The sequence below is a fragment of the Hetaerina americana genome, unplaced genomic scaffold (genome assembly GCF_022747635.1).
Source record: "Hetaerina americana unplaced genomic scaffold, ioHetAmer1.1.p SCAF_130, whole genome shotgun sequence".
In the NCBI taxonomy this organism is placed as follows: domain Eukaryota; kingdom Metazoa; phylum Arthropoda; class Insecta; order Odonata; family Calopterygidae; genus Hetaerina; species Hetaerina americana.
This window is the reverse complement of record NW_027286404.1, coordinates 724,756-740,960: the sequence shown is the minus strand read 5'-3', so window position 1 is coordinate 740,960 and position 16,205 is coordinate 724,756. Positions and strand designations below refer to the sequence as shown.

The following is a 16,205-nucleotide window of genomic DNA, read 5'->3' as shown; positions in this document are numbered from 1 at the left end:
TAGCAGGGATGAGGGCAGTCATGTTGAAACGGATGAAGGGAGATCGAATGCATGCGAATTATGGCGGGGGAGGAGAGGAGATTGTTTTCAAACGAGGCAGGGGAGGGGGATGCAGAGAGTTTTGATTGGGAATGGGAGGCCGAAGACTGTGATGGATGGGGAGAGCGTTAGGTAAAGGAGGAACGGGACGGGACAGCATGTCGATGGAATGAAAGGAGGATAGAGTAATGAAGAATTGAAGAGAGACTCACGTGGGTGTCCGATTTCAGGTTGTGATTTGTTAAGAAAGCAAGGGAATGGTCGCTGTACGTACCGTTTGCTAGCTCGTGTCCATCCAAAGCCGACGTGTACCTTAACCGGTAGACCACCGATGAAAAAACAATCATTTTAAAGCTTTAAAATGGCGAGATCCATCGATATGGACCTCGAAATCAATATCGCCCATGATATGTCGAACCTGCCTGAAGTTAAATGCCGGTAGATCGTTATCGTAAGTTGTGGTCGCCACCAACTGGACGCATCGCGGTGACGCGCGGCCCTCGACGACGACCCAACCAGGATTCCATGGACTTCCTCACGCGCCCCCTCAGCCCTCGACTGCCAGCCACTCCCCCGCATCAAATGGAGATTGCCCCCAAGCATCACCCCGCCCCACCCCTGGCGTGAGTTTAAGGAAGGGGGCGAAGTCCGGGGGTGCAGGCGGCGGCCAGGGGTTGCGCGGCATAGGCGGCGCCTCGCGAGGGGCCGTGGGAATCGAGGATGTCGCTCTCGCCCTCCGTCCCACAAGCACACATGCAGCGCCTGCCACCAGCGTACGGGCACCGCTCACCCAAGGCGGTTCGGAGGCCTCCCGGGACCCTCTCCCCCACCGCCCGAGGTACTCCTCATCTCTGACCTCCCCCGTGCGGGGATGCAAATGATATTCGACCCCCACGGCGCCACGTTGAAATATACACACCTTTGGGAAGGAGCGTCTGGATATTAATGGCCCACGTGGTGCCACACGAAAACAAACGCCACTCCGCCCGCCGTATTTTTGTAATGTAAATCACGCTTCCCTTTCCTTCACGGGCCTTAGATAAACATGCGGGACAGAATGCGAGTCAAGTCGCAGCGGGATTTTTGTTTTTTTAAGAAAGAAATGAAAGAGCGTCGCCTCGAATGAGGTGTAATGTGTGTTTGAAATGCGTGTTAATTTCACGGCTCTAGTGCAGGGGAGACAATATGAGATGCAAAAAAAATGAATTTGACGCAAACTCATTTTTATTGCCAAATATTATGGCGAGGTGTTATAAACGTGAGCGAAAAATGTGTCGACAGCAACGAATGGCCACATTCAAGAAAATTTACGAGCAAAAATGGCATGCGTCCGCATTTGCCTGATTAGTACTGACTTTTCTCCACTCATCCTCCATTCCCGTGGACAAGGAGAATTGCTGAATAAAATAATGTGATTGACGTCAGGTAGGAACTCGAGCGCGAGGCTTCATTGCGTACTACGCTACCATTAGGGCGGCGTGGAAAGCTGGAAATTCCTTCCTGGAGCTGAAAAACGCGTGAGCTCTGCATTAAATCAAATATGCACGCGACAAATAAAAATGCACACTTTTCCATAAAACTGTTACGAACTCTGAGGGAGACAAATCATTTACTACTGGACGCATTCAATTAGAGCCGCTCTTGTAACAGCTCTTAAAGGTATTTTTATTTTGTCTGTCTGGAAGAGAAGCCATTGGCAGAAGACAGGAATACGGATATGCATGAAGTTTTGGAGTCAAGCACACAGGAGCCAGGAAATGGGAAATTTATGGAGGAAAATAAAAAAGGGGAACAAAGCATGGCTCCTATTCCGGGGAATAGCCATATGCCCCCGTGGCAATGAGTGGCTTTTCAAGTCGAAGGTCTCTCACTGTTTTAAGAGTCTTCTGGGCTCCTCCCACGGGCCTGCTGTAGCCCTCCGTGATGATATTGCCAAAAACGCAAGCAGTACACGCAATTCCATGTCATATGGAGGTAACAAGAGCCGTAGTGATGGTAGTTATGGCATGATACCAACCTCAACAAAGATTAACGCCAAATGGTGCCTGTGTTATGTGCTGCACATGCCAGACCGGGAGAAGCTTCAAAACTAGAATTAAAGAACATGAAAGATGCTGGAGGACTCTTGATGAAACATCACTCCTAGCTAAGCATCTACTACAATCATCCCATTCATGTAAATTTAATCTGCAGATTCTTCACTACGAAAACAAGAGCGAAAGATTTGATAGTTTAGAGTACCTTGAAATTGTAAAATTAAATATAAATGTTCTTTTAAACGACAATATTTTTATAAACTACTCTCCTCTCCTCAGAATCCCGTTTCCACGGCAAAAAGTGAAACTCCCTCTCTCCAACTGACTCCACCCTTCGCGTATTTCCCAACTAACCACCTCCTACCCTCTCAGCATGTGCCGAACAACCCTTGCCTCATAATGTCCTTTTTAGAATCACCTATACCTAATCCCTCAACCTGCCCCTATCCCTTCGATGTTCCCTTCCCGCTTATCCCTTCTTTATTCTTCCCTCCTTCCTACCGCCAGGGCACATGTTACCTGCCACCGTCCTCTCAAATAATGACCACAAGTGCTTATCTGGTTTTCTAGGTTCGACGATACAAGAAATATTAGGTCTTGGTTCGAAGTGCGAGGCCTTGAGCGCCGCGTTCTCCTAGGCATTCCTTCCGCTTGTGATCTTTGTGCGTCATGGCTTGGGTCCTGCTTGACTTGGAGTGTTACTGCTGCTTATCATTTCTCTTGGTTATGCGTCTCAGAGGAGTGTCGAGCTATTCCTAATTTTGGGTAAGTTAGACATTGAGGAAAAAAAAAAGATTTCATTTCCGCCTCATTCACCGGTGAGGTGGCATGAGGTGTTTAAAAGGAATACTAGAGGCGCGTGGTAGGCATTGCTAAATAAATTAATGAAAATGAAAAATAAGTGCTTCTTCACTGGTTTTTTCATGCTTCGAGAGTTATTGGATGAGATTTTGTTAAATAAAAAGTTAAAAAGATATACTAAAAAAAGATAGATTTTTGAGGGGCAGAGAGAAAAGGAGATTAGACCGAGAAATTTGTCACTAAATTAAATGGAACAGAAACTCAAAAACGAGAGAAATTAGGATGTTAGGAGTCACAGAAGGAACAAAAGAGCATATTATGTGAAAGAAGTTTTCACTTCGGTCACATACTGATACCAACGCAACGCCAGAAAACACCAAACATCCTACTCTACAACAAGGCCCTCTTCATCTCCTAGTACTTCCTTCCTCCCTTCACTGCGTCCAACAACCCTATCCCATTCCTGCCCCTTCCTCGTCTGCCCAACATTCTCCCCTCCATCACAGTCTTCAACATTCCACCGCCGATCAATATGCTTTGCCTCATTCCATTAAACTGTGGGAGATGCCGCAACAGTAACTTTTAGCGGAGTCATCCGCAAATATGCATTGAAATTCTTTGCCTTCTTTGGATTTCTACCAAATATCCTCTCTCCTTGCCTTGCACTTCCTCTTTTATTTTATTTTCTGTCCACTTTACCTTTTCTATTCTTCTCCACACCCACATTTCAAAATCCTCCACAATTTACGTATATCACCCTGTTTCAATGACCATGTTTCCGCGCCATAAAAAACTACGTCCAACATCAAAGTGTTGACGAGTCTTTTCATAGCATCCTTACTTCTCTGGATCAGCCCAAACCCAAACTGATCATTCCCTGAGTAATCATTTGCCCTACCCTCTATCCTTTTGTTGATTACCCTTGGAATAACTTTAGCCGCATGGGAAATCAAACTTATTATTCTGTAGTCCTCACAAGCCGTAGCCTCTACCTTTTGGGGATAGGAACTAGAACTGATCTCTCAGTCTCCCGGCCAGGTTGCTTCCTCATAGATACTACGAATCAGGCCATATAGCCTCATCCTGCCACATTTTCCTAAACATTTTAGTAGTTCCGCAAAAACTTTGTCTACCCTCAAGGCCTTATTTGGTGTCTACTTTCTTCAAACCATTCCTTTCTCATTGTCGAATATGCCTGGGAATAAGCTATCTTCATCTACGTCGCGCACGCAACTTTCTAATGTCTAAACCGTCCCTAAGAATGCGATGTGATTTTTTCGGAATATTGCATCCTTCTTCTAACATTCCGACAGCCAGGCGTCGATCGGAATTGAGGATATCTTTCAATTTAATGCATATTTTCGCCACACGGTGTCGTTGAAGAACTTCCAGGTCTTTTCTCATCGTTAACCTCCTCTATGCCGTCACCGAACGTCTTGGGCAATAAGCATCCTAATCCGTGGTCATGGTCTCCGAACACGATTACCTCAGGTTAACACGGAATATTACCGCGTATAGTTGTTCCATGGAACGTGGTATCGTGATTCGTGACGCGGCACTCGAGCGCGTGTCCAGTCTGGCAGGCGACCCGCACACTATGACGGCACGCAGGCAACTGACGTGGGCCGCGTTGCTTTCTAAAGGCCTTCCTCCACCTCTCCCGCCTCACTCCAACTGCCCAAGTCAGCGGGAAACAATCATTCTACGTTTTGGGGCAGACCTTGTAGTACCACACGAAAAACCCTCCCAGTTCAGGTTTTAAAACTTGCTTACGATTAAACTCTAATGGCTGTTACGGAAAAGACCTGTAAAAATATATTCCCGCGAGTCATGCGAAAGTGAAATCCATTATAACACGTCAACAGTGAAAGACTTAATATTGAAAAATCGATTAGCTGTTGAACTATTTAATTCATCATTTTGATTTACAAGCGCTATAACTATTTTAGTATACTGCTTTGGCTCAAAATTAACTACTTTACGGTGAAATCTAAATAATACCATCATTTAAGGCAAAATTCGTCAAGGAGGTCGATAAATTGAATTGTATTGCATTTATTAATCATCCCTAAGCCGAATACAGCCATGCAACTCAACCTACTTTCAGTGTGGTCCTTGGCAGAGGCTTCATTCAGCCCATATAGTCATGCATTGCGTTTCGAACATGAGAAACGTGGTGTAATTGAGATAAACTTTGAGTGTTTATTCGCGCACTAACTGCCATTTCATAGCAGTCGTCCTTCTTCCCTGCTCCAAATTTCGTCATATATGTTCAGCAGTCGGTATGATTTTTGAAACACTGATATTTTCATTGAAGCTGTCGTATCTCTACCGCTTCCGGCAAGGCTACTACGCACTTATTGCTGCTCTTTGTATTCATTAGGATCCTAAATCTATTTTGTCTTCTGAATTTTCTAGTAGAGATACTATATTATCCCTGTCACTCCTTTTGACGAAACCTTTTTGTGTGAAGTGTGTGAACTGCGACTTTCTTGTGACTTTCTGGCTGTAGTCAACACCTTCCTTTCAAGCACCATAGCTATCGAAAGGGTCATCGGCGAAAGAAAAATCGCACGAAATTCCCTGGCAGAACAATTTTCCTTAGCCCTTATATTTAAGTTTTCCTTACCGCTGATAAATAAATTATTTAGAAATATCTGTAGTTATTACTCCTGACTTTCTTCATTTGGAGAAATAACTACCATCTGATAATACGAGGATACTACTCAAATTTTCTTTACATAACTATCTAATTTCCATTTATATGGCTTTCCAATATTTTTATATTCAAGAGTACAAACTTTAAATACATCTTTGTTTATTTTTATTAATATCCACAATCAAATGAGTCAAGAAAATCTCCAACACTCTTGGACTTGTCATTAGCTATAGCAACTTCATTTAAATAATGTATCCTGTTTGTTTAACCAGACGAAGTAGCAATAGCACAATATTTTCACGCTTGAAAAAAAGTATTTTTAAACAAAAAAGTCATCTTGAACCTGGTAACCACATAAGGCCCAATAGTACAAAAGACGAAAAAATAGGCTAAAAATAGGAGAATGTGGCATCAATTACCCAGCAAAAAAAACGGACATTTTTTACCCACGTGAACATGGTTATACCGAATAAAGTACTGGCCTACCTCATCAAATATTTGTCAAAGGATTATCAATTGAAAATATCTACGGAAATTGCGACCACATCTTAAAAAATGATCCGAGTGTAGCTTTCCATGAGTAATTATCTTATCTTCATCAATCAGGCGTAGCCAATTGCCGAGAATATTTTTCTTGCTTTGATCGTCAAATTTCAGTCATATTTTAGTATCTCAGCTGTCATCTTCAACCCTAATTGGTGGAAATTATGTCATGGCATTCTTCGTTTCGTATATCGCTTAGGATGCGAATTGGTAGTCCTGAAAGGTGCACATAAACATAAACCGAACGGATCCCCAAAACCAAAACTCAATAAATTCGGTTAGCAGTTCCATCGGCTCACCACCGAGCCGGTCAAATCGACTCGGCTGCGTCAAATCTCCTGAAATATCCCTGGAATCTGGAGGCCTCGTGATTGGTCCGTAGAGCAGCTTACGTCAAGGCGTCTCCTGACTGTCCGTCCATTTTCCTGGTTTCGTGAGTACATTTCAGAGCAGGTTTACCAGTGAAAACCTGACTCTATAGTAAAATGTTTCTTGTAGAGGCAGATCTTAATAACCTCTTTAGGTAACCGATCCCAATATCCCTGCCAACGGCAAAATAATCCCGTCTCGTCCTAATTAACGGCGTGATCACGGTTGACCGCTCGGCGAATGCTGATTTCTCCAACTGTCTCAATCCCGCCTGACTTCAATGTCCTTTTTATTCTGTTTTTGATCGTGACGTTATTTCCCCAAACTTAAATTTCATCGCACACACAGAGGTTCGGATAATCCCATAAGTCAGAAGTAAGAATTGGATTCTTCACAATAGAGAGCTGTTCCCTTAATTCGGTTGTTGACCGGTGTATTGTGGTAATATTCGTTCCCCGAAATATTCTTGAGGTTTTACCGCGGATTCAGTGGAGATGCATGGCAGGCAGACAAGTAAGTACCTTGTTCATCTCCCGCGCATGGCTACCACGTGCCTTGAAGGAGATTCTTAGGGTCAAAGATATTTGCCACTCATTACAACCATTTCGTTGGGTCTTGTTGCGGTGTTTTATTTCTCCTGGCAAACTCTCTTTGTAGGCCCTGCGTATAAGTGGTGACTAGACGGTACATCGCTGGGAAGGATGGTGGTGGCTGGGGCCACATGAATAAAGATCCGATATGAGTGCTAGCCGTCCGTATACTGGTGTGTTTCCAGGCGATTCAAGGCGTCAGGAAGCGGGACTTTTGTGAATAGAGACACCACGACGAAAACGATCATGATATCGGATTCCTTCAGTTGAATCTTTTTTAGCGTGCTCGCAAATTCAGCAGAACTCCCGTCCCGATTTTCATATAAACACAGGAACAGTGCCGGGATGTATGGTTTTTCGTAAGGTGTTCGTTCAAGTCGAAGGCAGGTGTTTAAATGATACTCACAATCGGCCTCAATCCTTCAATTATTCCTTGGCACACTCTACTTACTCCACACTTAGTGATGGAGTGGTTGTGTTTTGTTTTTGATTAATTTTACTTTTTTTGCGTGAGTGAGATATACGTGGGTCACTGTTCCCAAACGCCCGACTGACTTAGTGTGCGTTCCCTATCTTTCCCCTTACTTGTAGCTTTGTTTTGATCTCCCCCCCTTGACAACCCTAGTATCAACCAAGTTTACGGTCTCGGCTATTTCGCTTCCCAATGCTTCACGACCGCAAGTAGGTTCATTTTATGTATTCATGCTTTTTAAGATACATATTTTTAAAAGTAATTTACCGGTTACGAAAGGTTTACTAGGATGGGCACAACAATGACGGAAGTACAATGGGGACTTTCGAAACGTGTGCGTGGCGAAGGACGGAGAAAGTGAAATGGACCGAAAGGAAAACAAGTGAGGAAGTGGTAAGTATGGAGGGGAGGGGATTGTTACGGAAGGGGTACGGTACGGTGGGTGGGGAGGAGAGGGGATTGTATGGAGGAACCATAAGGGGGCAGGAAAAATGGACGAAGGGCATATTGATCGGCAGTAGGATGTTGAATACTAAGATAGAAGGGAGAATGTTAGGTAGGTAAATGAGGAAAGGGCAGGAACGGGATATGGATGTAAGATGGTATGAATGGAGTAAGGAAGTACACAGAGATGAAGAGGGACATGTTGTAGAGTAGGATTTTGGGTTTTTTTAGGATGCACAAAGTATTTATATTACCCTTGTGCCTATCCAAAGCCTACCCGGTATATTACCTAATAATAATAATAATAATTCCCCTCCATACCAACATTTCAAAAGCCTCTAATCTAAGCCTATCCTCCTGCTTCAGTGACCATGTTTGAGCGCCGTAAAGAGCTGCGCTCCACATTAAATTTTCGCGAGCCTTTAATTGACGTAATTACTAATCGTCCATGTTATCAGCTCCCTCCTTATGAAGGCCTCTTTACCTAGAGCAATTCTTCTCCTTATATCCATTCTACTTTGACCTTTTTGACCAAAACAGCTCTGATGTACCTAAAGTGTCTCACCGGCTCTAATTTTTGGCCTCATATTTTAATGGAGCCAAGCCTTTCTCTTTCTGAAAATTTGCATAACCTTTGTTTTATTAATATTGATTCTCATCCCATATCTGTCACAATGAATTTCCAATTCACTCAGCAATGCTTGAACTCCTTGGCTGACGGACAAATTAGAGTTTGCTCATCAGCAAACCTAACTGATTTCCGAATTCACGGCCAAATTTCATTCCTGACTACAGTTCATTCCATGACTCTTTATGCATTTCCTCCACATAAGAGGAAGTTCGAGCACTATCTGACCTGCGGTTATATGTCCACATTGGTGCTAATATTTGTCACCAATGTCACCAAGTATGCCGGGCCGTGGCATACTTTGAGGTAGTCCGCATTTGATTGAACCACACGCTCCCAGGGGTGCTTCCACACCATAAAATAGTGCTCGAACGCAGATTTAGGAATGGTCTTCAGCTCTTGCGTCGCATTACTCATCGAGCCGCTTTGCTTTGGGCGCCGGAAACATCCAAATGTCGCAGGGAGCTATGTCGGGACTGTAAGAAGGCTGGCAAAGCTGTACAATCTTGTGTTTAGCCAGAATTTGCGGCACAAGGTTCGATGAATGCGCGAATTATTTAAAGGCATTGTATGCGTTCCTTTTCCTTTCCCCATTGACGGTTCCTATAGTTTCTTTTACGGCTTCCGTTATCCCTTTTATGATATATTTCCATTTTTCCTCAATAGTATACAGCCCTTTTCCCTCATTTATGATTTTGTCTACAGACTGCTGATACATCCACATCTACATCAATACCCTGCCAGCCACCAAAAATGTGTGTGGCAGGGGGTGCAGCACCAGGAGGAAAGGGTAAGGGATGAGGGGGCTAGGGTTTTTCAAATGGATGGGGAGAGGTGGGGGGAACCTGCAAAAAATATATATAAATATAATCGTATAACCATGCGCAGTGGCTACCTTGCAGGTTAATACTTATTGTGTCGAGCTGACTCCTGGGGGATTTCGATTACAAGCATTCTGGTCTCTTATTGTTCTTGGAAAAATTGACAATTCAAACCTGTCAGTCTTGCAGCCAATCTCTCTAATCTTATATTCGTGATCCCTCCGCCCGTAATACGTTGTGGTTCGTATTATGTTCTTGATGTCATCGGTAAAGGACCCATCTTTAAATGTTTTTAATAGGTTTAATCTAGATTGCAAACGCCGCTGTGTAAGGGAATCCCAGCCTAAATTTTCTAGCAAAGTAGTTACGCGACTGCGTTGGTCTTAACAATTTTTGACAAATCTAGCCCCCCTCCGCAGAACTCGATCCAATTCCGAAATCAAATTTATCTCTTGAGGATCCCATATACTGGCAGCATACTCTAGGTGGGGACTGACTAGGGCAAGAAAACATCGTTCCTTCACTTTTTCGTCGCATTTACCCAGCACTCTTTTTACAAATCCCAATTTTTTATTAGCACGACAGCATATTTCTCGTATGTGCTTTCCCCAGGACAGATCATGAGTAATTGTTACCCCTAAGTACTTAGAGGAATCTACCCTCGTGATTTCCATTTGTTTCACTTTGTAACTAAATGGGAGGGAATTACTCCTTTCCCAAAACTGTATTACTATGCATTTTTTCAAATTTAATTCCAATTGCCATGTATCACACCAAGTCTGAATTGCATCTAGGCCGTTGGCTAACTGCGACTCTGTATTCGCGACTTCGAATGTCCCCATAAATCACCGTATCATCGGCAAAAAGACGGATCCTACTATTAACCACGGTACTGAGGCCATTTATGTAAATAAGGAGAGGCGTGGTGGAAGGTACGCCTCTCTTCTTTCGGTGTCCAATTTCACGTTGTTTATAATGAGAGGAGGAGTGGTTTTGGCAGTGTTTTTGAGGAAACGCTCGATTTTCCAAAGGGAGCTGTCATCACGGTTAAGAGTGGCTAGGTTTGTTGCCCCATTGTGTGTTTCCGTGCTCTTGTAATTCTCGCTTAACCGCTGAGTGTAAAGTGGTGTATTGTTTTTTACGTGAGGCGATCTGGTCTTCTGGTATAGCTTTCTCAGTCTGTTCCTGTCTGTGATCAGTGTTTTAAATGTATGTAGGGAGAGCGGAGGAGAGAAGAGGTTTTATGATAGGGTCATTCAATGACTCATTGAGACCTGTGTTGATATGGTCAGTTAGTGTATTTATGCTGAGATCTATGGATGATTGATTAATTGTTAAATGAGGGGAATTGGCTGAGAATGAATCAGCTATGTTTTATTTCAAATTTAGCCCAGTTATGTGTTCAAGAGGAGATGTGAAGCGTGGCCACTGATGCAGTTTCCATTGAATATATTAGTGGTTGGTGATCGAATGAATGATGATGTAAAACTTTGTCTGGGATGTGGAATGGGCAGTTGTTGGATATTGCAATGTCGAGAATGTCGGATGTGTCAGTGCCTTGTCGTCTAGGGATGTGTGTGTATTCAGTTGGGGCATGAATGGGGATGTCTAGGTCCTGAGTGAGCTTAAATAGTGCTCATCTTTTATCGTTGGTAGTACGACAGCCCCGATGGGAGTGTTTGCTGTTGAAATCTCCCATAATTATGGTTGGTAGGGTATGGTGAGATATTTCTTTTAGTTTGGGGATGGACGCTTGTTTAGGAGTTATGTAAACACTGAAGATGCTAAGGTGGCCAATAACTGTGTGGACTGAAAGACCGTTATCTTCAAGGCTAGGTGTTACTAGTGGTAGGTGTGTATGTTTTAGTTTAGATTTTATGCTGATAGCCACTCCCCCTTTAGGGTTTGCATTGTCTGTGTGTTCGCGGTCGAGTCCGATGTGGTGTAGGCAGGAATTTGAAGGCTGTCTCTATGGGTAAGTTGTGTTTCGGATAGTGCGATTATGTCAGGTGTGTGTTGTTCAATGAGCAGATGGATTTCGGTAAGTTTGGAGCGGGCAGCATTACAATTCCAGGAGAGGAGAGATATTTGGAAGATTCTAATCGTTTGATGAGCAGCCATTATTAAGTAATATAGAGGCCAGGGAGGAGAAAAAGTTTAGAAATATTATTTACCTGTCGCATGTTGGTGCATTGATTAATTGTGACAAAAAGGAAGTAGATTGCTGTACCAAGGCAGGCCAGTTAAAGAGAGGAGAGGAAGGATCCGTTTGGTGGAATGAGGACGGTAGGAGCTAAGCTATTAATGGGTTGGAAGATTGGAGGGGAAGAGAGATATCGGATAACATTGGAGTTGGGTCCAAGATTAAAGGATGAAGCTTCAGGAGGGGGTATGGCTGGAGCATCTTGGAATGAAGGAAGAGGGGGGATAATAGGGATCTTCAGAATGTTGGGGTTGAAATCGAAAGTTGGTGCAAGAGGAGGAAGAGGAATAAAGGGAGGAGGGGGGGACAGATAGATGGGGTTACCGGAGAAGTGGTTGAGGGCGGCGGAGGGATGTGAGTGACTCTAAGGCTGGGAATTTCATTAGGAGTGAAAGAGGGGTTATGATGGGTGTTTTTCGCTAATGCTCTTTTATCCCAAAAATTTTCTAAGGGGGGAGGGGGTGGAGGTAAGTTTGGTTTGGGTCCGGGATAGGTTGGCCTAATTTGTGGATTTTAGCTGCAAGGAATGCTGGGCATCCGCGATAGGTCGCTGCATGCGGGCCGCCACAGTTACAGCAGTAACTGGGGCTGTCAGCAGAGAGATAGGGCATTTGGATTTGATGTGATCCCGGAAGACGGCAATAGTTTCTGGCATGGCTAAACCGCTGGCATTCAGCACATTGGGCAGGATTTATCGAGGGAATAAATTCCTCAATTTTTATATCTATCCCGCAGTATGATTTGAGTTGTAGCAGATCACTCTCACGGGATGGGTCTTCTGGTGTAATTTTAAGGTTGGTGAAGGAAGTAAGTTCATGAAGGTCTGACTGTAATTTTAAAATACCCAAAAAATTTTCAAAAAATCATTGCCCGGCTCCGAGGCCAACAGAAACCTAATGCCACAAGCGCCCGTCCCACCGAGACTCTATGGACTGCCCAAGATCCACAAAGAAGGAGCACCCCTAAGACCAATTGTGAGTTCCATAGGGGCACCAACGTATAATTTGGCTAAACACCTTACCGGGATCCTGGCGCCTTTTGTGGGATCATGCGAGCACCATATTAAGAACTCTGCAGAATTTGTCAAAACCCTACGTGATATTCGCTTGGACAACCAAGACATTTTAGCGAGCTTTGACGTCATATCGCTATTCACGAAGGTGCCGATCAAAGACACTTTGCTGCTTCTCCAAGCACGGTTCGATGAGAAGACCGTCGATCTCTTCCGCCACGTCCTGACCTCGACATATTTCCTCTACAATGGCAAATTTTACGAGCAGGTGGAGGGAGTCCCCATGGGTTCTCCATTGTCACCGGCAATTGCGAACTTCTACATGGAGGACTTCGAAGAGAGAGCACTTAGAACAGCACCCTTAAGGCCAAAATACTTCTTCAGATATGTGGATGACACCTTCATCGTGTGGCCCCACGGAACGGAAGCACTCACCGAATTCCTCGGCCATATGAATAGTGTCCACCCGAACATCCAGTTCACCATGGAGACTGAGAAGAATAAACGCCTGCCCTTCCTCGATATTCTGATCGAAAGGAAAAGGGACGGCAGCTTAGGCCATCAAGTCTATCGAAAACCGACCCACACCGACCTATACCTGAACGGGAGAAGTCATCATCATCCCGCACAAAAGAGAGGAGTAATCTCCACACTCGTGCACCGAGCCACTTCAGTTTCGGACCAAGAGCACCTGGAGGCGGAAATAAAACACCTAAGGAAGACGTTCCAGCAGAATGGATATGGAACCCGGGAAATCAACATGGCCCTTAAAAGGGCCTTCACGAATCCTGAAGGTCGGAGAGAAGAGGCAGAAAAACCTGTTGCGAGAGCCTGCATTCCGTTTATCTCTACGATTTCCAATAAAATCTCTAGAATATTAAGGAAATACAAGGTGGAAACGATCCACAAACCAATAAGAAAGCTGCAATCAGTCCTTGACACAGCGAAAGACAAACGGGGATTGAAGACCTCAGGAGTGTACCGGATTCCTTGCGAGTGCGGCCAAGCATACATTGGGGAGACCGGCCGCACCATAGAAACACGCCTGAAGGAACACGAGAGGTGCATCAGATTATTATACCCAGAGAAATCTGCGGTCGCCGAACATTGCCTGAACAACGACCACAGAATTAACTTTACCGGCACGAAGAGGCTATGCCACGCTAACGGCTATTGGGATCGCGTGGTGAAAGAAGCCGTTGAAATCAAACTAGACACCAAACTTTTCAACAGAGACAACGGCTTCCAAATCAGTAAAACATGGAAGCCAGTGCTAAAGAAAATTAAGAATGCAAGGGAACGCACCCGATTGGCCGTAGCGGAGCACACTAACGCTTACGGCCAATCAGGGCACACTTGAGCCCCGGCGGAGTGTATAAATACCAGGCCTTTTTCATGCTCAATACTTCACCCTGAAGACGATGGCAGAGTCAGCCTTCGAAACGTCGGTGTACTGCAACCTGAACCGGTGGGAAACCCGAGAGAACTTCTTGAATTTAAAATACCCCTTAGAGTGAAGCAGGCTTCATCAAGGTCTTTGGAAATTTGCTCAGTGGAGGTTATAGGAGGAATGCCTTTCATCACAAAGGCTCGTCGCCTTTCAGAGGGCATGGGGTTAGTGAAGTAGGGAAGGTGATTGGAATAAAGCAATGAACGGATTTTTCGATCGTCTTTTGGGGATTTGGGGTGGATATGAATTTAGGAGTTATTATAGGTTATTATTGGTTGATGACTGATCAGACGAGATAGCTGTAGGAGGTATTTTTGATAGGATTGGGAAGCGGAAAGGCGAATAGGAGGAAGGTTATTGGTAGAGCGGGATTCAACAGGAAGGGTTGTATTTGCTGGGATGGAAGGAGTGGGAAGTTTGGAGAACTTATTTTTCCGAGTGACAGTAGACCAGCCTTCTTCTTGGGCGGCTTGCGGAAGCTCTTTGAGGTACAGACGTGTTCCGGCAGGCTTACAGAAACAGGCGATGGATGCGGTTCATATTGAAGTGTCTAGGGTCGAGTTTCTTGTGGAGGCTCAGGAATACACTCATCACTCCTCCCCGCTAGGTTTTCATTATTAGCAGGAATCGTGGTGTTGACAGAATTAGTGGCAACGAAAGAAGCGGCCGCAGGCGTGTCTTGGGTTTTGGCTTTCTTTTTTGGTTTCGCTGGTTTGATTAGCGCTGGTTCTACTCGAAGAAGCCTTTTGTCCAGTCTGGTGACAATTTACAGGGAAGGGAGCGACATGGCTGAGGGTTGAGGCAGGGGTTCTGGGGCAGATTCGTCTTCCGAGGATGAGGACTGAATAGAGTTAGAGGAGCATGGGGAGGTGGTTTCCCGGTAACGTCCACGATAGTGTTTTTAACGTAGTTCCATCACTCAATGGCCGCCCCACTGGGGTCAGAAGCCTTTGCAGCCGCCTTACTGAGGAACAGACCCCGCGCGGACTACCTTTCTTCTGGGGCTCTACTAGGAGCAACTATCAATGGTCCCGTCAGCACAGCTCTAGGGGTCATCGGAACGCATAAGCCCTTCAACCACGTTAAGGTTTTAGTCCATGGGAGGGTGATCCATATTTCCTAGCAGTAAACTTTTTATGCTATTAGTGACTGAGTCAATAACTATTTAATAAGTCATACCATGTCTGACTTCAATGAACTGGATTACCTAATTACACAATATTTTAGGCATTCATACCTTTAAATAATCATTCAACGTTCTTCATGAAAAGATTGAATTATCGCCCGCCAATATAATTACTCTCCCAAAGTATTGCTCATCTACATATTCCTTTCCCATCGTTTTCCAAAGCATTTATTACGATAAATAAGGTTAGAAATCATTTTCCCATTGATTAATAAATGCGGTAATCTGAATCATTGTCTACTTTTTCCGATTTTAAGGGGAAATGTAACAATTGAGTTGATCAAAAGAGTAAATCCTGAGAGCACTTAAAAAGTTATTTTCATTCCTGCATACCTGGCATTTCAAAACCACTAGATATCTACAATAGTTCTTGTTTGAACTGCATTACATGTGTCAATAATACTAACGTAAAATTCTTATTCCTAATCATGCGAAATCATGAGACGTTCTTTCAGACGAGGGATGAGATAGTGTTTGGTGAATGAATGCATCTTGCCCCTTTAGGGTGAGATGCCCAGGGCCATCGGGTCTTCGGGGACCTTCCAGCCTCCCTTGGCTTTCGATTCAAATGGTACACCTTCCCTTGGCCCTTCCATGTCATTCATTCCAGCCCCGAGCACTTAACCCCCAATGCTCACCAATGAGTCCTCTCCTGACACGATGGGGTCTTAGACAAGGAGGAGGTGCCGTTGAGACAAAGTGCCAGTCCTTCAACCCTGCTTTACCCAGTTGACCGGGTGTAGTCCTATGAAGGCAGAGGGCATTTCTGAGAGGATTGATCTCATTCTTGAAAGATTAATATTTTTTTGCTTCCCATTAGCCATTCCGAGAGGCATGTTCTGCACAGAATTCTTTGGATTGTGATATGGAAAACCAATCCTTTTTATTAAATATTTATCGGTTGCCGGTCATTTGATATTAAAATAGTTACCATCACACTCAAATCTCTATC

At 44.3% G+C, this 16,205-nt stretch overlaps 1 protein-coding gene across 1 annotated transcript; it reads left to right on the top strand.

Annotated features, from left to right (window-relative positions):
- The first annotated feature begins 12,501 nt into the window (after window positions 1-12,501).
- Window positions 12,502-15,877, top strand: LOC139686174 (uncharacterized). Its single transcript, XM_071583356.1, has 2 exons — window positions 12,502-13,437; window positions 15,758-15,877. Exons 1-2 carry the CDS (start codon window positions 12,502-12,504, stop codon window positions 15,875-15,877), a joined length of 1,056 nt encoding a protein of 351 aa, XP_071439457.1.
- The last annotated feature ends 328 nt before the right edge of the window (window positions 15,878-16,205 follow it).